The sequence below is a fragment of the Lepisosteus platostomus genome, chromosome 18 (genome assembly GCF_059453375.1).
Source record: "Lepisosteus platostomus isolate fLepPlt1 chromosome 18, fLepPlt1.hap1, whole genome shotgun sequence".
NCBI classification, from domain to species: domain Eukaryota; kingdom Metazoa; phylum Chordata; class Actinopteri; order Semionotiformes; family Lepisosteidae; genus Lepisosteus; species Lepisosteus platostomus.
Window position 1 is genome coordinate 11,641,131 of NC_142628.1, and position 24,796 is coordinate 11,665,926.

Here is a 24,796-nt window from a genome sequence, read left to right on the forward strand (position 1 = left end):
TCTTGGAAGTATTTCGGCCAAGCAGTATTCTATTTGACTCTTATCTGTAGAATATTAAAGCAGCGTGTTCTCTAGTGAAAGACACAGATTGAGCTGCAGATTAAAATGTCATCTGGAAATCCCTGTGTCATCATTTTTCTCATCTTTGGATTTTTCAATGCATGTTTTTCTTGCAGCAGAAGCTGACATTATTTTAAACAATAATGTCAAAGTCATATCCTTAGGCCCCAGTTCAACCAGAGTTATACAGTAGTTTTTAAGCAAAGCATTTAGGAAACTTTCATCTGTCCTTTCAGGTGTTCTGGACTTTATACTAATGTGCAATATGCAAAGATATACTTTGAATATACTTGGACTACAGATCCTGCAAATGAACTGGGACATTTTATTTCACTTCAGGTTCTTTTACTTGAATCTATACCAATATGGATCTAATATTGCAGTGGAAACCTCTTGCTTTTGGCTTCCCTTCATCTCCATGACCAGTATCGGAGGCACAAAGGCAATGCACAGTTTAAGTATGTAAATATGTGCTCCCTGAATCAGAAGCAAATGGTTGCCATGGCGTCCAGTGTTATATGGCAATTGGCTAATCAAGAAGTTGAAATCTTGTTTGCTTCTTTGTTAGAATTAAAAGTGTAATGGAAGGAAAAGTCATGTTTATATATTTGAGATTATCCATTTTAAATATATGAATTTATATAAAATAAAAATAACTTTCATTACAAATTCTTTGAAGGATATTTTTATATTTCTTCTAGTTTGGGTTATGCTTTTATTGGTTTCACTTATTTGAAGGTAGTGATTGCTAATTGCAATGTTGCTTTTTTCATAACGTTCAATGTTATATTTTTGACAATACAAAGTATGGTTACCTTTTCTTAACATCGCTGTTGCAGAAATCTGGCATCTAAAGTTCTATCTGTCAGAATCATAGCAAGGTCCTGCCCAAAGGGAATTCTGTTGTCAGCTTGTAGTGTCTCTCTGAGACATTTGGGCTCAATGTAATCCTTGGTCTCAATGTACAGTAGAAAGTCTATTTTTCTTGAACCCTGTGATTTGAGCATTGAAAAATCTAACTGCATGGACACATTATAAGATAGGCACTCTTATCCAGACTCTATCCTCAGAAAACTCTTGGAGAGAATAGGAAGGCAGGTACAGGTATCTTAACTTGAAATCTAATGTTTTTTTCATATTTTACAGACGATGTTTTGCTATGAACAAGGGCACAGCATATACAGTAATTTAAATAAGCACTTTCCAAGATCTTAACTACAAAACCATCATGATTTTTCCCTTGGAAGCAGATACACAAAGGAATGTGAATTTAAAAGGGTATTTTTGCTCTGTATTGTGTACAATAAATGCAATTTGAGAAGGCCTTTGGCTAAGAGGTACAGCACCAAGCATAAACATGTGTTTAAATGCAGATGATTGACCCTAGTATTCTCTGCAGAAAATAGTTGAAGAGATATACTGTAGTTTAGGGAATGTTAATTTTTAAAAAGCCAACTTTAAGTTCATACACAAGAGTACATACACCAGAAAGACATTACTGATGGCGGTTGTTGTAGAAGAACACTGTTTTGCTTTCTTCGCTTTTACTATGTTTGTGCTTTGGATTTTAGATCACATTAAAGTTTCGTTCTGACCAAATGTCTTATGCATAGGTGATGTCATGCAAATATTTGGGACTGTGAAACACATGTTCCCTATTAAGTTGTCACACGGGGAATGGCAGAACAGCCTTTTCTTAGAACTAAAGAGTGACAGTGAAGTACAGAAAGCAAGTGGGTTAAAAGACAAGCTGAGAATCTTTTTGCAATTAAACACATTAAACACCTTCATGGTGAAAATCTTATGCAGCGATTTCCCATCTGCTGAAATAAAATGACCTTCAATACACAATATGAAATTTTCTTGCAGTAGTTAATGAAAAAAAAGTTGTTCAATTTCAATGTGCCCTTGCAGGGAAAGAAAATTGAAAACTATGTGACTTAATTAGGTCATTATGTTCATACTCAAAAATTAAAGTACAATAAACAGAAATAAGATTTTGAAAAGATTTTGTAGTAAATGCAGACCCTTCATTAGGTGAATCTAAGGTAAAGCTCAGAACAGTTGTGGATGAAAGTTACATTGTTGTTAGTTAATAATAGAAGTTATAATGATTAATTATATTGTGTTACACTCTGCTGTTACCTATCTAGTTCTAATTTGATTCAATTGGATACATCGCTGTTGGGGAGACACTGAGAGTGTGTATTGTTGGCAAGTACAGAACCTAAGGTAACTGTGATTATATACACTGTATAGTATTACATCCAAGCTGTCAACAGGTTATCTGGGTATTTAAGGTGAATGGGGAAAAGGATCAGAATCCCCTCAACTCACTCTAAATGGAAAAAGGAAAAAGTTCCCCAAAACCTAATCTTTCACCAGTCTCACCCTTTCCTGCCTGAATTTCTGTGTCCAATGGGATCACCTTCAATGTAGTAAAAAACACAGTCAGAAATCAGGACCTGCAAACCCAGAGGCTTCATGGACAGCTCTACTGCAATAATCGCCTGAGACTCTGGCAATATGATGTTGACTTTTGTGCCCTGCTTAAGACTTGGCAAACATAGGAACTGCTCATGGTACAAGGAAGTGCCTATACCTCTTTTTAGAGTGGTCTACAGGAATGAATGACGGCTTCATGGACTGATTTTGCCATCAATTTGAATTAAAAGATCTACTGATTTTCGTATTGGAATTAATGAGTGTCTTAACTGAGTGACCACATCTCACACTAACAGTGAACGACACACCACTACGATGCCCCTACCAGAAAGGACTTTCACTGGGAGAGAGCAGATAAGTTGGTCTAGCAGTTGTCAGTTCCTGGCATAGCATGACTGATGTGCACATTAGTAATTAAGGCACCAAAGGAGCTGTAGTTGATCAAAAATTCATTACTGTGAAAGTCTTCTGCTTTTTTTTAATGGGGTGCTCTTCAAGCAGTGCCTCAACAAAAGATCACTCAACAGTGATGTTTTTCACATCCCTTACTCTGACCTCCAACAAGCTCCCATCTGGGGTGGAGCTAAATTACTCAATGGAAGTTAAAGTTTTTATCCTGAAGAAAATTGGATTGATACTTAATGCTTAGAATACTTAGGTGTAACATACTTTGGACTGTTTTTTGACAACTTGTTGATAGGTAGGTTCTATCTACAAGCTCTACGAAGATCAGTCCGAAGCTCATGTATAACCAATTTAAGCTCTGGGGATTTTAAAACATTTAAATCTCCAGTTTAATGCAATCTTTAGCTACAGTACCTGAGGAAAGAGGTGTTTTGAAGATTGTGACATCAGGCCCAAAGCCAAGTTAAATGCCTTTCAAGCCAGTCATGATTTCCATCATACCCTCTGGAGCTTTGCAGAATTGTTTTAGAAATATACAAAAGGCAACTCAAGGGTTTGGAGAAGTGCCATTATCACTGCCGGTGCAATAACCTTCAAATACAGCCAGAAGATGGACCAACCAATATTTGTGTTAGCTCACAAGAAAACACAACAAGCATGAAGGCAAGAAGCATGAAAAGTGAAGGAAATGATCAGCTTTGCTAGGCCAACCATATCATCAGCAGGTACAGCTTCAGATTGACAGTATATAATAGTAATAATAATATAGCGCTCTTCTGAGCACTCCACTCAAAGTGCCTTACAGGTAATGGGGACTCCCCTCCAGCACCACCATGTACTCAAAGGATGAGAGAAAAATTGTCCTCTATGCCAGCACGAACATGCTGATTTGCATTTGTGGTTGACTATCATAACCGCCTAAGATGGATGATGTGATGACAATGGAGGTCAGAAAGAGCATGTTTAGGACCATATGAACAACCAGGACCACACATTCCACTCAGAAACACATGCCCAAACTGTGGTTTATCTCAGACTATATAATGCATCATCAGAACCACAGGTAAAACAATTATCGAAGAATATCAAACTCAAGTGTAAGGGTTCCTTTCAGGTGTTTTAATACAAAACTTATTTCATGAGTGCCATAAGTAAATATTACATTTGAGAGCAAGTGAAATACAAATTCTGTACCTCTGACATCTCGTGCTAAGTAAATAGTTTGAAGATAAGACATGAAATATGAAATATCCTGTACATTCTCGTATTCACTGCCTCAAGTAATTATGACCAAAAGAGGAGTTTAAGGTTTTGTAAATGTTATTGGAAAACACTGCTGATCTGCTGAGATCAAAAACAGCACACTACAGTAATTCCTGACTATACATCAATACGTTGTTGTAAGACCCATCCATCCATTATCAGAAAGCTACTTCTTCCCAAGGGTAAAGGTCAATCCACAGCCTATACCTGTGCTGAAACTGGGAGAAGGGGCTAAACATTGATCAAGATACCTGGGCTATCAGAATCGGGGACAATTTAAAGACCCCAATTAACCTAGCCAGGAAGTCTGCAGAAGGTTTATAATAAGTGGGGGACCTGGTGAAAATATGCATGACCTGTGATATACATACAGACCCTAGGGAGAAAGGCATCCCTGTTTAGGGTCGAGCTCAGGACTCAAAGAGTTGTGAGCTAGCAGTGCAGACTGCCTCACTATCATGCTGCCACTTCCTGTATTGTGAATTATTCATGTCTATTTGAGAAAGCAGTGCATGTTGTTGAAAATGTTGGCCACATTGTGAAATTTTATTGGTGCTTAATACATTTAGATTACAAATAGAATAGGATTTGATCTTATTTATATTAATATCTGTATTACAATGTGTACCTTGGGGTATATTACAGATTTTTCAGTAATTGAATATCATGATATAATTCATATTTTTAATGTATAAAAATATGAATGAAGTTGACAGATTCTGCTTCCTTGTATTTAAGTTTATTTTTTGTAAATTGCATTTAATATTGATTTAATAATATTTGCCGCAGTATGTTACCATTAAGGATTGCTATTGAACATTTTTTACTTTGGGTTTGTTCATTATTATTTGGGTCTATTCATTATAGACTTCCATGATTTTTCTTGCAAACTATTTTAAAAAACACTACACACATGCATGCTTGTTGTTAAGAGATTTACATTTTCTGATTTAAAAGAAATAAGAAAGTTTTTTGGTTTTTGATCAAAAATGGCTTTGTTCTTTGAAGTATACTGGAATTATTGTGTTGAGCAGGAAGCTCAAATGTAGCGATTAAATATACAAGTTATACAAGTTGCTTGGTAATGAGTTTTATGAGCATAACTGAGCATATTTCTGGAGTCCTGTTCCCAGACAGCTAACAATTACAGACTTTCCATTATTGATCATACTTAATCCAAGGGTGAAGAAGTACTTTTATGCACACAGCATTGTGTAAGAAAAAGAAATAGAAACTGTATGGATGTTTTCAAAGAAAAATAGCCATTTTACAATATTTTCTGTACTCACAGTACTGTAGGTCCACGTACCTGTATGGTCTATATCTTCATGACCTGTATGTCTTTCTCATCAGTTTTGAAGTGGGATGCTAATTAGTTACATTTTTGATGAAAGATTGTACCTATACTGTAGGTCATAAATACAGGCAGAAAGGGTAGAAAGAAGACAAATATTTGGGAGTTATGATCCAAAAGTATGCCTTTCTGTTACGTGAGGAAAGATTTGTTGTAAACTGAAAACATTTTTTCCTTTTTTTCCTTTTAAATCTGAAGAGTTAAGCTGTTTCAGAAACACCAAGCTCTGTTTTGAATACATGCATCAGATGGAACATTTGTTTTTACTGCCTGTATGTGTCACTCCAGTGAGGTCCAAAAATAAAATCCAGTATCTGAATTTAGGAAGGTTTCATCACATCACCCAAATAATGACTAATCTTTCTTATTCATGCTAAAAAATATTAAAACATACAGTACTGTAACTTAATGGGAAACATAATCTGAATTATTTAAGTATGTTATGATTTCATTATACTCCTAGTTTCTCTTTATTGTTCATTGGAAACACAATGCTGCTGAACTTTTCCCCATTAGTTTAATAACTTACTGTACATATAGTACGCTAATAATGCCTGTTTTCCTGTCAGCTGAATCCAGTTAATATGAATTCATAAATTCAATAAAACTTTAACACTAGAATTGTTACTTATGTAGCTGAGGACATAGTAAAAGAAATGAATAAATTGAAAGCCAAAGACTCAACAAAACAACATGCTATGACGGATTTAGACAACCTTTCTGCTGTTGCCTAGCAACACAGTAGATTTGTTTCTCAAACAGCTGTTTCTTGGGAAGGAAGGGTTAAAATGCAGTTTTAAAACTGTTCTCTTTTGAAGTGCTTAATTTATGCCTGTAAAGATAAAAAAGTGCCAAAACACATTTTAATGTTTTTATCCTCAATATCTGGATTATTTAATGTTCTGGGGTCAAATGCATTGTTAAATAATTTTTAATGGACAGTTTAACTTAAAGAACTGTGTGATGAATGACAATTTTTTTTCTTATTACGGTTCTTAGGATCATAATTGTCAATAACAAACATAGCAACCATTACAAAAACAGCAATGAAATCTACACAGCTCATAATATTAATAAGAAATGTAGTAGTAGCAGTGGGAGAAGTAAATGTTTTTGGGTCTTATTGCCTATGTTATTGTATCTCCCTCCTTCTGAATCTGGTAACGGTAGTAATACCACAGGAGAATCATGTTAAAGAAGAGTGTGCTGGTAGCATTCACATGACTGATACTGTGAGAAGGGTTTTTTTGAACAGCTTTAGTCTGTTCTCACAGTCGGCTCCCCAGCTGACAGACAGCATTATGTGGGGTGGGCTTTGTCACCAGAACGCTGGGTGCTGCGTGCCTAGCAATGTTTGCCATTACTCAGTGCCCAAGAACCTGCTGGGTTTTTTTAGGGTGCAGGCAGCTAAGTCACAGAGAAACTGGGGGAGTCTTTTCATTTGTTTGTTTCCTTTGTCCTGTGCGCAAAGAAATTATAATGAGGGAATTGGAGTTAAAGTAGGGAAAGAGGGAAAATGAAGTCTTTGTTGAATGCCTTAACAAAGAAAGAAGGTAAGAGGGAGAATATTTTGCAATCAAGTATGGGACTTGATGTTTGGATGTGTGAATGTTATTGTTTTGTTGTGTATGTTGTGATTTTAATGATGCTCATGTATTTTCTGTTTGCTGTTAGACTACTTCTGTTCTTCAGTTCTGAAGTGGTTTTAGACTGTAGTTTGTTTCTATGAATAGCATGCCATAACAATTATTACAGACACTGAAAGTTAACATTTAATTATTCTATGAATTTGAATGTTTAATTGGTGTGCTTTTGTAACATTTGTGTACTGGATTACTAGATGTTCATCTTTTTATTCCATTGCCTTTTTTTAATATGAAAACTACTTTCTCATTTGTAGTTTCTGATGAATTGCGATTTAAAAAAATATTGGTCTGAATCTGTATATTCCCCTGAAAACAGAGATGCACAACTCAATGATATGAAACATGTTTTAAGAAAGATACTGTTGCCTTTTGAAACTAACGCATAAAATCACAACTTTAATTTTTTCTTTGCTGATGAGAGTATTATTGAGAGTATTTAATTTGCTAGTAAATTATAAAAATCTGCCAAACATTTTTTCAAATTTACAGTATCGTGGCGTTTTAGGTGATGTGTGGCAATTTGTTTTAAAGTTTTTGGTTTGCAAAATATGTCTCAGTGTGTAATATCTCATTACGCTGCTATATAATGGAAAACAGATATAAATATATCTCTTCTACAATTCGCAGTGGAGGAAAGACACCCACTTACATTTCTCTGACATTCTAAAAAAAACGGCAGCTCTGCTGGGTGGAATATTAATCAATTTTCCATGTGAACCAGTTGTTGTTTTAACCCTGTTACTTCCCCATTCATTAAATTGACTAGGAATTAAAATCTCAAAAGACTCTGGACACATACTATATAAGACATTGAAATCATCCTATTGTGTTTTTTTATTCTCCCCAAATGTTTAATTAACATTTTAATATGTACATTCTTTTAAAAAAACAATAGAAGTTGAATACTGTTAAAGGAAATTTTAAGGTTTAGGATTAGAGCCAGTGAAGTAATAAGATGGCTGTTTTAATCTGCATATCTCCTAGGCAAAGAAATAATATAGATTACACTGATTAAATCCCACTGTTGCATAACACACACTGTTTTAATGAAAAAATATATCCCACAAAATAACTGATATAAGAATCCTGTGTGACAATTCCTTTTACAGTGCGATTAATGCTTTTGATTTTGACATTTTTTTGTGGTTGTTTTGCCCTTTTTCTCCACATTTGCGTTAAATTTGTTGGGCCCCTTTGGCTTCTCACGAAAGCCTAATATGCTGTAATGTACTGTAATCAACCAGGTGCTCCCTAACTTATTTGTCCTGTCTCAGGGCAACTGACCAACTGTAATGATTTGCATGGTTCAAGTGCTCTGTTCTCGGAAACGGTGTAGTGCTTATTTCACAAGGGCACTGGAAGCACTGATATGTGCATGGTGCAGTTGGTTGCTCGTTTGAGATTCCAATAAACATTATTAGGTGTGTGCCTGTGCATGCTTCTAATGTACATGTGACATTGTCTGTCTCACAGTTGCAGTATTATTGTTAGGGGGAAGAGCTGCTTTATTATTTCTCAAGTTCATGCAAGTTCAAACGTTTTTGCTCTCCCTTCTGGATACCTCCAGGTTACCAAAGTCAACTTCAAAGTTATGTTGAAGTTGACAGCATCTGTATCAGTACTAACTTCAGATAACCGATCTTCCTTGTTTCAGCTGTTGTGGATCTGCAGAGCAATTAAGAGATACTTAGAGTTTGTTGTTAGTTTGCTCCTGTTGGATTGTGTAGCTTTGATAGAACGTGGAGGATTGTTTTTTTAAGTTGGATCAAAGAAAATGACCCTTGCCTGGAAACAACAAGTATTTATATTGTTACAGACAAGTAATACAATCAGCACCGCTGCTCTGAATTAATAACAAAATACAGTATATAGCACTTAATGAATATGTTTTGTAGTAAATGAGGCTTTTTGTAAAAAAATGCTAATTTTTCACAACAGTTTCCATAAAAATGATCAGCAGAATGGTTCCCGTAACCATTCTTTAATTCAACCAAAACAGACCAATACCCAGGTGCTTGACCTGTAAGCAGACACTTCTGTTAAGTGTTCACTAGAATAAAAGTATGGTCAAGTGAAGAAAAACTATTATGAGAATTTGATTCCATGAAAAAGAATTGCCATATATCTTTTCTCTGAATAGATTGTGTATCAAATATTCTATATCCAGCACTTACGATTTCTTATGAAACCTTAATCTCTATTAGGAGGAGCACATTTAATCACTTCTTTCATTTACAATGGGTACCATCTGAGGACATCAGAACCAATGGAGCTGTTAATCCCTGGTAAAATTACAGACCATGTTGAAAAACATGACAAGCGTATTCTTTTTTTCTTTAGCATTTAGGACGCATGGCGGAAATGAATGCAAATGTGTTTTTCCCCAACAGTTTTTATGCGTCATCACTGTAAAGTCCGAAATCCATAAATGAAAAACCCCAGTGGGTTTTGGTCCTTGAACAGCCTCTAAGCCTTTAACAGTCTTGATGTTTCCAAATCAAACTGCAAAAGTCGAACTTTCACATGCATATTGTATCAGTTATATTGGATTGACACCACTATGACTGGACGCGCACATAAACATCTCTTGCTTTTGGGTAATTGATCATTCTGCCAAGACATGGGATGACACTTGAGGATCATGCAAATAAAGCAGTGGAGCGAATGGTTTCAATGGTATTGACTCTTCCAACATCCGGATCATGGATGTCTTCTGTATGTACAGTATTGGCCCTGCAATCATCCTGAGCGCTAATGTACCTCCTCTTCCTGTGGATGTCTGTTTCAGTGCCTTTCCGAGAGGCACCAACATACTCCAACCGGCGCAGGGGACCCCAGAGCACGCTTGCAGCCCCCCGGGTCCTGCTGCGCTCCAACAGCGACAACAACCTGAACATCAACAACCTCCCCGACTGGCCGGCCGCCTCCGCTCCCTCTTCACACCGCAGCCTTTCGCCACAATTGCTTCAGCAGATGCAGAACAACCCCAATGGCACAGTAAAGACAGTCGGGGGTGGCGCCAGGGGTCCCCGCAGCCGCTCGCCCTCTCTGAACCGACTGGGGGAGGAGGCCAAGAGGCAGCCCCACCGGCAAGTCAGGTAAGAGGCCGTATCCGCGGCGGAGCTCACGACACTGCTGGGCGGTGCCGGAGATTATTGGCCGGAGGCACGGCACCAGGCAAACCTCCAGATCCAGTTTCTGGGGAGCCCGATTGTGCGGGGAGATGGTCGTCAGAGTGTTGATTTGGACGTAAACGATTTCATCAGGTGGCATCATTGGAGAAAGGCTGTGTAATCCCCAAGTCTGAGTGCAGTTGGGCGGTTGTCGTCTTTTGATGATTCAGTACAGTCTGACAGGTTTGGAGTTTTGTACTTGTGTTTTGTGGTGCCTTTTTGGGTTTGGTTTGGGAACAGTGGTGGAGGTGAATCAAAGGAGAAGGTGGAGATCCTGCGTGTCACCCTGCCTTCACTTTTTTCAGACTTTTCTGCATTTTCAATTTGACAAAAACACTTGAACAGCAGACAAAGAGAAAGACACCTTTATCTTATGTGGTCCAGATTGTAGAACAGCTGAATCTAGGTCTTCATCTGCTGATCATATGCACATTTCTGCATCCCCAGGGGACTGCTAAAATGATTCAAAATGTGGGACATGGTGGCGTTAAAACTCGCAAGCACCATTTCAGAGTTTGGCCCAGATTGACCAGAATTAGTCTGCAAGTACAGTATAAATTATATATTTATTTGATTTTTTTCTCTTTGATAAAGGAACATCAAACATGGTCTTTTTGTATGCAATAAAAGTGTGTAACATATTGTTAAAAGGATTAAACTAAAACCAGTCTTGGTAAAGGTACTTTAAACTGGAGCACAGTGCTTGCTGAGAAGTAGCTTTCAAAAGGGGTCCAATTTTCAGTAATGCATCAGCTTCATATTGTACAGTATGTTTCCTGATTGAACCATTCCCTGATTGAGTTAAATGTAATATCAGATTGAGGTCTATTAAAGAGAAAGGCTGAAAAGCAGAACTGGTGTTCACTTTGTGCTGTCTGTGATGTTGTCCATTAAAGACATATTGTAATCAATAGCAGATGTTTATAAAAGTCTGGGCTTTTGCTTCAGAGCTGTTTTTTGGGGTTTAGATGAGCATTAAATGATATGAAGAGGCTTAAGGTGTTTCATGACAGTTGTTTCATGCTGTACGTTTTTACTGCACACTATAATGTTTTGACTATGCCCTTGTAGTATACTCTTTATGACTTTGTAATGATATTTTGATGCTGCCTTATAGACACAAACAGTCCCTTTGTTGGATTTTATGTCTTATAAAGAAAAAATGCATGCAGTGAATATAATCACAAACTTCTATGCTGTGATTTCAGAAATGTTTTCTATTTATTGGAATTGTTACTTATTTTAGGAAACGGTAAAAAGTTTGGGGATTGAATGTTGTCTTCCCTTAAAGGGATAAAGAAATTATTTAATAAGCAGTACAGCGGACACACAGCAACAGTTTTTTTCTAGAGTCTATCCATCCCTTTTCCTGTGTGAATTTCAGATTTGGAATTTAGAAAATAGTTTTCACTTCGGTTGTAAAGAATTAAAGTCAGGATCTCTGCACCATAATTTAATATGAATACAGGTAATAATATTCATCAGAGTCCTTCCTCAGCACAACTTGTTAAAATGCTTAGTTGACATTATTTCTCCATCTCCATACTGTATGTTTTCCTTATAAAGGCCATTTTTTATCCCTAAAAAAGTGCTTGATTTTGAAGACAACATTTTATCTGCTGTACAGTATGTACACGTATATTCAGTATATGAGCATTCTGGTGGCATTTCAAGCCTATACTGTATACTCAGATTTGTACATATTCTTTATGAAATATAATTCTTACATTTAATGGCTTTTCATTTAATTCAAATTCTCTGTTTACAAGCGCTGACAATAAAGGAAACAGTCTGTGAAGTATTTAGGCTCCACTTGAGTCTTCTTTTGGAAAATTGCAAACATGAATAGTGTAGTTGGAAACAAAGTGAAATGGCTTTTAAAACTGAGAATGGAAAGCCCTTTCTTTCCCCAAAGGGTTGTAGGAGTATGGACTAAGCTGCTCAGCCGTATTGTAGAGGCTGATGCCCTGGCTTCCATCAAGAAATGGCTAGATGAGATCCTCAAATGACTGCCAAGCCTTTCTTATGGTGTTTTAATATACAGTATCTAAGGTAGAGAAGAGCAAATCGTTTGCAGAGCAAGTGAACTGGTACACACAAAATGTTTAATATAGGGACACCAGAGGAAAACTGAAGAAACTACTGTATAAACCAAGGTGAATTACTTACTTTGTAAGATATACGGGGCCTGAGATGAGTTAAGAATAATAGAGCAGTTCGAATATAAGTCTCATTATTGATGTAAACTTGTCTGTAATTTCTTTGTAACCAGTGACAATCTGTTACCTTATATTTTTAAATTTATATTTTAATTTTTTAAATTATTTTGTGTTGTGTAAAAAAAAATATTTTTGACGATGATTTCCTTGTGAAACAGAGAGGGCACATTTTAAGTTATCTTTATGTTATGTTATCTCATAAAACACTAGTGATGATTTTAATGAATTGTCATGTGTGTGTTTTCAGAAATTTGCACAATTATTAATAATTATAGAATCAAAGGAACAAGTGGGTACATAATGCAGATTCTTCTCTATAGACCAATAGCTTTTGTATTTTGTTGTGTACGAACAAAATGTTTCTTTATAAAGTTTTATAGTGATTCACTACATCGTCAGTGGTTGTCAGCCCAAAAGGGTATCACACTGCCTTAAGGTCTATATAACTAGACAAAAGAGAAGGTTCTAAATATTAAAAAAGCTATATGATTAGATAAGAAGAAGTAATACAATCACGAGAAACTGCATGTATGCATTTCTATGTCCTTTAGAAAGTAGGGTGGGTTGAAAAAGCATAGAAATGGACATGCTCTAAGCCTTAAAGTCCCTGCTGTAGCATATGGTTGATTTATTAGATTAATTGTGGCCTCCGAGTTTCTTTTCTTTTTATAGGAAAGTCAGTCTCCACAAGCATAAATATGGCTCTGTGACATGTCCTGTGGGTTGGATATGCTGTGTATTCCACAACCACTGTACCTTTTCAAAAGTGGAAGGGCTAAGCTGACATCAGATGTTAGTGTGTGCAACAGCTGAAAGTAGTTCTTAAAATGGGATCCTCTCTTTTCCTTGGTTACTAGAATGGTTGCTATGTCTATTATAGCATAGTGATAATTGTTACACCATACACTCTATATAACGTTGTTTCAAAAAACCTGTGTCAGCAGAATCAATGGGGTTTTGCACTGATGTAATACTTTGGAATTAGCACTTTAGGCTCATGCAATTGTTGCTGCTGAGGCATAAACAATTGGCTTTTTTTGTTGTCATTCAAGCATCTCAGCAACAAAGCAAAATGACAGAATATGAGAAGATGTTTTGGTTATATCCCAGCTGCAATGATCAGAATAATCCAGGAACAGTCTGTCACTCTGCTGGGGCTGGACTTTGCAACCAATTGTCATGCCAAAGCAACCATGCACTGAACCAAATCCACTGCAAAAACTGGAGTAGTCAAAGATGCACATCAAAAGGACAACTCGAAATCTGCTGTAGTCAAATTGAATTGGTTTGCTTCCATTCGGTTGTAGATAATATATATAATATGCTGAATAATTTTTAAGAGCAACAGTAAAAGTATGTTTAAAACACAAGTCTAATGTTGTTGAGAAATCTGGTTGCTGGACAGTTTTAGTCATGTTATGCATGTTATGTCTTTTTTGGTTTACATTTAAAATAAATTGAGAAACTGTCTTGCAGAATATTAATATAATAAAGTGAGAGGTATCTATTAAAACCCCCAAACATGCCACAGCACGCTGTAAAAGAAACATGAAGTATTGTGCAGGAAGAGATTGGCTTCTGTGTTTGCTTCCTGTGTAAATATGACCCGGTTTTACAAACCACCAAACAAGATGCAGCAAAGAGGAAAGGCTGGCTAAGGCTTCTCTAACTGGCAGGTGTTGTCCTTCAAGTCAGGACTGAGGTGTTTTGGAACAGTATGCGGAGAAGCTTTTTCAACCCCAACCCTCCCCCAACCACTGAGGCTAGCTGCACCAAGTTTTGAAACAGCAAACACAGAATAAAGAAATTAATAAAGATGGCCTTGTGTCAGACTTTGGTGCTGACGGGTTTTTCTCCCTTTTAATTGGCCAGTGGGAGATTGTTTATTGCTGTTTATAAAAAAAATTGCAAGTGTGAAGTAAAAGTAGCTTGTCTGTTTATTAATCATGAGCCTCAATTCTCGTATGTGTGTGCTGTTTTTTTACGCATTAATGGATCCCCGTAGACTGTAGGCTGCCTTCTTTGTTGTTTTCAAGTGGTTTTTAATAAGCCCTATGTGAGACAAGTAAAATTAGAGGAAAGGTAATTGTTGGCAACTCATAAATCGAAGAACAGAACATCCTGCTGAGGAAATAATTGGAAATGCACTTTTTATTGTATCGCCCTACACATATACAGTAGTGTCCCATTGATACTACTGTACATGTTGACGAAAGGTTGTTTACTCTTACTTCCTGGCAAATTGTTTTTCCTCACTATGGTTTCTGTGCTGCATATTTTTTTAAATCATATAACTTATTGTCTCACACTACACAATTTTAAGAATTAGTCCAAAGTCTAATTTATGGACAGGTATTTAACTAACTATGGTGGGGGAGCCTTATGATGTACAGTATGAATGACAGGTTAAGAAATAAAGTCTCCCATTCCTACATCTGCCTATTATCTATTTTTAAGGGACCATCTTGAGCTGTTTGCATCCTTTCTCTGCCTTGTACAGGAGTTTTTGCATTCTTGCATTGCAGCTTTGTCTTTTGTTTAGAGCTGAATGTGTGACCCTAAAGTATTTCAGTTAAAACGACTTCAGGGAAAGTGGGGGTAAAATAAGAGCCATCAAACAAATAATTAAATAATTCAATCGAATTAGTAATTAAAGCGATTCTTAAATTATACCTTTCCATCCACTCAACAAGTAGGGAAGCAAGGGAGGAACAAATACATACAGACAGAGTTGGTGGTCTGAGATATGAAAAATAACTAAACCTCATATTTTCACCATAATTTTCAAAGACAGTCGGATGGTTGAGTAATCTAGTCACCCTGTTATGTATTTGGCAAGTGTAATTCATTTTAAAGTGTGTAGGAAGTAAATTCCTTACATAATGCCCAAAGTTTCAAATTGCAAGTATTTATAGAGAAAGAAAAACAAGATTAGATTTTCTAATACAATCCTTACTTTGAAAATTATCTGATATTGTTAAACCCCTACTTACTGCAACACTGCTGGATCTATTGATACCTTAATTAAATGACTTTCGCAGCATTGACTGCTGAGCTGAGCCCACATGGATGCATGTACAGTACATCCCTGACATTGAAAATGGATACAGTTTGTGTAGAAAAGTATTCAAATGTGAAAAAGATAAGGTAAACTTAAAAAATTGAAAGTTAATACATTATGTACTTGATTGAATTTCATCTTGAAGGTTTAGAAATATTTGAAGGAGATGTCCGGGAATTAATTGAAAAAAGCATTTTGGTGTTAAGAAATATTTGTCATCTGAAATTCAACAGCATCCATTATTTGAAATTTCAGTGGCAAATGCCCATTTCTTCTCAGTTAAATGTGATGGTTCTATACATAGTGATAAGAAAACAACTATCTGTGAAGTCATTACCTCAGTTAGTCTTTTTACTGCTTAGGTGACTTTAATAGTCTTAGGACATTTAGATACCACAATAAGGATAGCAAAGGAGAGGAGGCCATTTCACCTGTCTCCTGATTGATTGTTAGTACCTTACCTATCTGAAGATCTAGTCCAGTTGTTTCCCAGATTAAACTAGGGTATCGGCTTCACTGTGGATGGGTAACATTTCAGAATCCACAACCAAAAACACAAGGCCATATTCTGCAAGACTGCTTGTTATTACTATATCACAGAATGGATTTAAGTGCTAAAATACAGTTACAGTAAATGCACACACACGCGTGTTACTTACCTGGGACAATTACAGATACAGATACAAAAATACAGCAGATATCATTTTATGTCATACAGTAACTGCTTAAAAATGTATTTTCAACTAAGGAAAAACTAAGTAGATTGTATACTGAGTGAAATAATCATGGTTGTAGTATTTGTTTTATCTTGCTTGTAGTTCTCACTTTTAAATACTTAAAATTACTGATATTATTTTAAACCTTGTCCCTTTTTTGACACATTAAGAAATAAGGTATTCTCTTGTGATCTAACCTGGTAATTCTAAAAAAAAATGTCAGCAGATTGATGCCACAGCTTTTTCTTCCCTGTTGTGATAATGGGATCTTATCAAGGTTCATGTGTGTCTGAATTAATAATCCATTGTGACATTCCAATTTTCTTATCACACCAAGCTATTAGTACTACTGATTCAAGTCATCTTATGGTAAACAGCCACTTTCATCACTAGAGGCATTTACTGGGAGTGCAGTCTGACCTGCTATAGAGAGAAAGTTAAATACCAGACCCGTCTTTAACCTGTGCCGTTCTTGTTTTTTAAATCTGCATTGTTTTCATTAATGCAAATATCCCGTAAAAAAATAGTTTTACACACGTGTTCTACAGAAATGCGTGTAATTTTGGAAAGTATACTATGAATGATAACTACTGATGCATAAGGCTGAAGTATTCTGTGAATCTTTTTTATTTTGTTATCTGTTTCGCAGTTTAAGTAATAGCGATAAATGTCACTTTATTTAATAAATAATGAAGCTGGGAAACAGGAAACATATCCTCTTTATTCCTACACGTATGGTTACCGTATTTTCATGCCCTCGTATAAACGATGACAATCACAGTATAATATAGTATGAAAATCTTCAAGTCATACTACTTAAATATTCCAGTATTTTTATTTTAACGCTTAACTATAATAAAACTTTTGCTAGTATATATGAGCTCCAGGGTTACTAAAAATCTCATTACGTAGATCTGTTGGAAGCGCTTCCTTATTTGGTGTACGATAAAATACTTGTATTAGCCACCTGAGGGCGCTGTTACGCAACGTTTTTGTTTTTAGCACGCTACTCACAGAGAAAGTGACTTCTTTGCAAAATTCAAGTCTTCGATTTAACCTGACCCTTTTCCCTAGTCATCTCATAGATCATCATTACATACCCCATTAAAATCCTACTGTGAAGCAGCATGAACGCCTTTGAAAGATTATGTTCTCTTATTCACTTGATTTATATTTTAGTCCAAACGTGTTTGTTGATCTTAATTCTATAACACATTGCTGAAAAACAGCTACAGTAGAGTAAGTAAAATAATTAAGTTGTCATTTTCCGTGAGTTGGAACATACCTTGGAGACTTCTTTACAAGGTAAGAAAATGCAAAGGACACATGTGTCATCATCTCTTAAAACAGAAAAAATATATCACTGTGTGACTGGGATCAAAGTCAGCAAAGTATGAATTTTAGGATTAGAGGAATGCACATTAAATCTTCAGGGTCCTAAATTCAACCATAATATTTCCTGAATTATCTACAGAAGCAGAGCAAATTTACTCAATGGGGCACTTCTCAAGTGCTCTTGATGAACAGATGAAGTGTGCTTTTTTATGCTTCTGATTATGCTAATTTTATATAATTCTGGTATTTCAAACTCATTTCTTATGCATTCATATAATTTCACCTTGTTTATTTTTTACAGCACATATTGGTATAGTGCTTCCTTTATAAAACATCTGAACATGGACTAAGCACTCAATTTGACTTAAATCTACTGTTATTTTCTTCTTAAACACCTTTCTTTTTAAACACCATAAAATGTCTTCATCCTGGGGAAGAAGGATCTGGGTATAACCCTGTTTTAGAAATGGATGATATTACCTAAATAAAATATTTTCAACTTGATATATATTGATATTTATATATATTTATCAACTAGGAATTGCGTAAATCGTTTGTCTTGGGGAGAAAAAAAAGTTTTCAAAGCTGCACCAAAGAAAGTTTATTTTCTCTATGTGACTCCCCCTCTTTCTAATTTAGCAGCCGGTGACTTTCGTCATCTCTTTGTTCTCCTGCAGTCCGAATGCCAACAGGGAAGCAGTCTCCGGCCTGGATTTTCAAGGGAAACGGAAGCTTTACAGTGCCGTCCCTGGGAGGCATTTTGTCGTTGTGAAGCCATATCAACCTCAAGGAGATGGAGAGATACCTCTATACAAAAGCGACAGGGTAAAAGGTTGGTTCTTCCTTCATCCTCTTAAACTGCAACACAGACGGCTCCAAGGTCTAAGTCTGCAAGCATGTTGCCATTAATTGTGTGTCAGAGAAGAAGAAACTCCATGGAAAAGGAAATTGGTCAGCCAATCTCAAAAATGCTGTTTGTGCCGACTTTTAGGTTAACAATGATGGATCAGTAATATATTTTATTACTGTATGTGTTTCTAAGCATGGGATAATGGATCTCTGTATTTCATTTTCTTTTATCATTGAGAATATATTATTCGTAATCTTCTTAGATTATTTTTAAAGTTTTGAAATAACTATCAACTGTCAAAATACAGAAAGACCCTTTTTAAAAAGAATCATCTTAATAATATAATAGACGATTATAACTCACTGTATAAGAGCAATATGATTTTCCCAGATTATACCAGTAGATCAGTGCTCTGTTTGACTGTTGCAGAAAACATTTACTATCCCGATGTGAAATAAAACATCCAAGAGCAAAGATATGGGAATCAATTAATTTTGGCCTCTTCTTTCCTAGTTGTTCCAGCAAAAAGCAGCATCAGTTTGGATTTGGGTTAGAGCTCAAATTTAATTAGGGTGAAAAGTATGTTTGGGTTACAGGTAGAATTAGAGTGATATTAGGGCAGACTTAAGGTAGACTTTCTAAATGAGGATAAAATTAATTGATCAATTGTTTGCTTTACATTGTAATGATCTGCACAGTACAATACACCATTATAATTCCTAAGACTCAATGAATGCAAAAAACATAACCAAAGCATTATTGTTTTGCTTTTAAAATAAGTCTGTAAACACTTGAAGTAAAGAGACAATGGAAAGTATTCAAAATAAGGAATACAATATTTTTTACAGCCCTTAATTTTCTTGGAATTTATGAGCCATAAGAAAATTGATTCCGTTGCCTGTTAAGATTAATTCAGGAGAATTAACAGGCAAGACAGTCGTCCAAAGAAGGTGTTAGGATTCTACATCTTTTAAAGCGAAAAGTTGTGTGTGTGCGTTTTTTAAACCACACTACACATTTAAGTCCAACCGTTTTTCTTCCTTCTCCTTGTCCCAGTCCTAAGTATAGGAGAAGGGGGATTCTGGGAAGGCAGTGCCCGAGGGCATGTGGGATGGTTCCCTGCAGAATGTGTGGAGGAGATTCAGGCGAAGCCAAACGAAAGTAAACCTGGTAAGTGAGAGCATGCTTGCATCTACAGGAGGTGAGTGTGTGCTCAGATTTGAACTGCATTAAACGAGTGCTGAACATGTTACTGAAATCAGGAAAGAATTGACCATAGCACATGCTCTCAAGCACCTCATTGCAGTTATCTGGGGCAGCCTGTGCAAATGTGCCAAACATTACTGAATGATAGTATTCCAGTCCGTGAAAAGTAGGTTGTCATCCTCCACTTCACATCAGCTGTCAGCCATATGGGGCCTTGCTTTGTGTATCTGCAGTAATAATAAGTCTGTCAACATGTTTGCAAGGTTGTTTAATGTTTTTTGACCTGAAATATCTGGTTTACCCCCATAGCATTTAAATAAAGGATAGAAGTAGCGGGTATTATTGCCCCTCAACATTGAAGTTTTGTATCGGAGGAATTGTATAGTGATGTTGTGTCTTAGTAATTAGATCAATGGCAGTCAGCTTTTAATTTGTGTTTATTTTTCTTACATTATGCATTTTTGCTTGCATTATGGGTTGTCTTTCATCCCAAAGTTTGAAATTAAGCAGGGTTATTTAGATATATCTATATTTTATACATAAACCATGCTTATTTAGTAGCACAAACTGTCTGGTTGTACCATTGGAATAAACTGGCGATGATGGAACTATTTGTTTGTTTAGTGTATAGTGTGTAAACCATATACAGTAGCTAATGTAGTATATGGGGCTATAGTTCTTAGTCCCAGAATGAAAAATAAAGTACTGTAGATATAGGGTTTACACATCTGGCTGTAACAAATGCAGTGTGAAAGGTTGCATTAATTCCTGCCTGTGAGATCATTTTATGATTTATACTAATGCTGCATTATCTGTTACTAGAGTTATAACAATACTACTGCTATAGAAAATGTTTTTTGTAAAACATTGTAGATTTGTATACATAAATATGTCCCATGTGTCTCACCATTGTCTGTGAATTCAGTTACAGTATAAGCAGATAGCTTACACTGTGGAGATAATTAATAATTAATGTCTTTCCCAATGCTGTACAGAACTATTGCTTCAGCTTTCTTCCACCATGAAGCAGATGGGGCTCAGCATGCATTTGCATGGCTCAGACTCTAGCTGACAGGTACCCTCCTCCGAGCCTATGGAGGAGGGCTGTACAATCGCACCTGCCTCGTCCTGGCAGGTCCTGGCCAGACCTGCCTGCTGTCCTGCTGGCCTCTGGAAAGAGGACTTGGCTAAAAGGCCTGTACAAAGCTCTCGGTTTTCTGGAACATGCTGCTCGCATCCCTCTGTGCAGGTTCTGGTGTCCATTTCCCAGATAAGGAAGTGAAAACAAATCTCAGCATGCACTTCTACTCCCTGCAGAGCTGTTAAAAGTGAATTAGTGCTAATTTGGTTTGAGCCATTATAATAATATCATTTTTAAAATCTGGGTAAGAGAATCATTTTGGTATGCTCGAGTACACTAAATAATTCTGCCTCACTTGATTTACTGTTGCTAGCCTCCTTTGGTTGGCTGTTAAGTGCTTGATTATCAGTATTTAATTGATTTGTTTTCACTTGGTCTTTAGAAGATTTCTCAAAATCTGAGAAAGTAAAAGGGGCTTTTGTGTGGTTTCGTTAGGCGTCTACGTCACATTTTGATTATCGACTAAGGTTAAGCGATTTCATTATAATAAATTAAATAAGAAATTACTTAGTGTGTGAAATTTGTAAATGCAAGAAAGCAGCCAACTCCCTCCTTATTAAATTTATGGCATTGGTCGACCAGTTGGGAAAATTACAACAGGTTCTCTTTGCGTTGCTTTGCTGGTGTATACTCTCTTGCTTGATTCATTGCAGGAAGGACAATGAGCCCTTAACAACTGTAAATAAAGCAGCTCTTACCTCTTAGTCTTTGTGGCTTGGGAGTCCCACTCATTCAGCTTCCTAGAAGGGAAAAATAATTTCTGTCAGGTCTTGAATTCAGGGTCTCCATGCACATATGCTGTGCTAGCCTTTCAAGAATATATAAAAAAGCATTGAAAACTCGTTAAAACGTTACTGCACCATGGAAGCATCTTCTTCTGTGAATATTCTGTTGAATAGATTCTCAAACTCAGAATCCAGACAAATAATCTTTCTTTCATAAATGATTGCCTAAACCCTCATGTTTCTGTTTTATACCAGTAAATATCAGCACCATATTGATTGGGTTTGTGGGAATACCAGTTGCTTGAAACCCTACGGTTATTATTACTCATTTATTTGTTGGACACTTTTATCCACAGTGACTTTCATTTGGATACATTGATAGAGCAGTGCATGTTACTGGAGCAATCTGAGTGTAGTACCTTGCTCAAGAGAACAACACCACTGTCCCACTTGGGGTCTGAACCTGCCAGTTCTGAGTCCAGAGCCCTAACAATTTCTCCATACAGCTGCCACGTTTCCACAAAGGACACTGCTCATCTGTCAACTGCTATGAACTGTTTTCATTAGTAGTTGAAGTACCTTGGAGATAATTTCCTTTTGTAATCTAGCAAACACAATAGGGTCTACAGTGCTTTTATCTTTTTTTAATTAAGTGAAGTAAATAATCTAAGCACCAGGCATTTCAATATTTAAATTCATCACTGAAGCATTTTACGTGATGATCTGCCCCAATCATCTAAAATTAAAACCTAAAGAGACTCGCAAAAAGTTTGTGACATCTATTGCTATCAAATCTGTTTTTATTACACTGCTGATGAAGCCAGATGTTAAAATATATAACAACACTAAACTACAGCATAAATTACATATGACTATTCTGATACATACAGTTATATAGGACCAAGTTAAGCGAAGATGGTACAAAAACATACTGAGAAATTAAAGTGCCATAGTTTATTTTATGTTGATGGCTTGAATGACTTTGAGCTATTAATAATTTACAGTATAATGGAAAAAAGAATGAAACTTCTTATCTTTTTTTCATTAAATAAATGGTCTTGTTAAATTGCTAGGATATGCATATAAAGACTAATAGAGATAGCAGTATCAGAAATCATTATTTTTATAAATGTAAACTTAAGCACATTTAAATCAGTTGCATGTCCTTCCTACTACACAGCATAATTGAATGCTAATGTTAATTGAAGAAAAAGAAAATAAAGTAATAACTTGAGTCTTCAGAATTTTGTATTGCTCATGGCTGTATTTGATTCTGTAACATTTGAAGTAATTATTTCACTGTGTGCTAAGCTGGTTTAATAGGGTAGATTTAACAAGACGGATGCTGGCAAGTGCTGTTGCCTAGAACAAGCCCCCCACAGAGATCTGCAGTCAGTCACATGGACTCAGTGCTGTTTGCTTTCAACAGGCAACCGGGCATTGAAACTGTAGAGTTTGTGTTTCTACATTCGGGTTTGCCCCTCAATTTTTATCAATGTGTTGTTTTTTTTCTCTGATCAGGAATCTACCTGCTGATTAAGTGAGCAAACACAGGGAGGGAGGCTGGGGGCTTAGTTTGTCTTTGTGGCATTTATATTGTTGCAAGCATTTGAAACAGAAGCTCTCTCAGATTGAGCCTCAAGCTGCAGTCTGCTGAGGCTCTGCACCTCGCGAATGGAGAGCAGATTCTGTTCTGTCTCCCTGAAGGACAGGAAGAACAGGAGAGGGACAAATCTTCTCATGCATGACAGAGGCCCAGGTGACTTCTTATCCGAAAAAAAAAGTTATCCTTGAGTTGAAGGTTGCAGAATGGTAACGCAAAATGATGTGCTGTTCCTTTCCGAATTGCTTTGTTTCTTTACAGACTGCTTTATGTACAGACGTAACGTAACCTTGTTTCCTGTTGCTGACATAAGAAATCTTTGATCGCAGCATCTAGTGATTTGGCTATCCTGATAGTCACGGCTTTATCTTTCCCCCTCTGCCCCGCCCTCAGACTTGCAGACACACCTTGGCTCATTACACCTACCATGGGGTTTCCAATGGACTCATCCCCATAGCCAAGCTGTTGTTCCCACAGTCAGGAGCACTGAAGCCAAATCGGTATCTCAACTGGAAATCAGAGTAATAAGAGTATCACACAATGCCTAAACCAAAAACTCTTGAATTATCGACAAAAAGTAGGCCTATTGATCTTTCAGCCACAAGAAATGGCATAATCTTGAATTCCATGTTCTGTGTTTCACATTTTACAAAACTATGACTTTATACAGCTACTGTACTTTTAACTTACTGGTTTAAGGACGGTACAGTATGTAACACCCAAATGGGTAAAGGCTGCCATTGGCAACATTTTGCTTGCATGTATTTTTCATCCAAATTAATCTCTTCTGCATCAGCAAATTTGTATACAGTATATTCAGCTGTTTTATTTCTTAAAATTTAGTGTATTTAATTCCATGCATATATGCTGAAACTTAGCATTCGCACAATTCCAAGAACATGCAATTGCATTGTTAATGAGATAAAGGACCATTTCCTAATAATTTTGTAAAAATACAACAATAATAAAAAGGTGACCTATATTTTTTTTTAAAGGAATTACTTTGCTAAGCATATTGGCTGCTATCCCTTGCTATCCTGTAATGAGTAAAGGGTTAAAAAAAGCAACAAATAACCATATTTCTAAGAAATATTAAGTTGAAACTTATATTATCAACACATGAAACTATATCTTTTTTGTACCATATATTGATTTACTGTAGCTGTATAACAGCTGGATTGTAAGAATATTGCTTTTTAAAGAAGCTCCATGCTGGCCAGAAAATGTTTGACCCACCTGTTACTCACAGAGGACAAACCTTTTACATGATGGCAGATTCCTATTGGGTAGATGCAAGAATCCTATTTGTAAAATAAATAAATGCCTGTAATAAAGTGTGGGTGCACAATCAGCAGGAGTAGGAGACCAGGTAGTCACAGCTCATGTGGTTCTCCAGGTAAAACAGTGACCGTCTGACTTTCTGAATGCCTGCAGTTCTGAGACTTGGTGCTGCTTCAGTTGGAACTGCATGTCCTCGTGGGTAAGTCTTAAAAACGTAGAGGCTCCAAATTCCATCGGTATATAATACAAGATTATTGGTCACTGCAAATTAGAAAAGAGAGGAGCCATCAAATAATGGGCAACTATTTTGTGA

At 36.4% G+C, this 24,796-nt stretch overlaps 1 protein-coding gene across 5 annotated transcripts in view; it reads left to right on the forward strand.

Annotated features, from left to right (window-relative positions):
* The window catches only part of shank2b (SH3 and multiple ankyrin repeat domains 2b), a 185,853-nt gene that overhangs the window by 80,627 nt on the left and 80,430 nt on the right, over positions 1 to 24,796 (forward strand). For all 5 annotated transcript variants that reach the window (XM_088611003.1, XM_088611004.1, XM_088611005.1 and 2 more), the window contains exons 11-13: positions 9,962 to 10,271; positions 18,355 to 18,509; positions 19,584 to 19,697. In XM_088611003.1, coding sequence (XP_088467129.1) covers positions 9,962 to 10,271; positions 18,355 to 18,509; positions 19,584 to 19,697 — 579 coding nt within the window. The remainder of the gene's footprint in view (positions 1 to 9,961; positions 10,272 to 18,354; positions 18,510 to 19,583; positions 19,698 to 24,796) is intronic.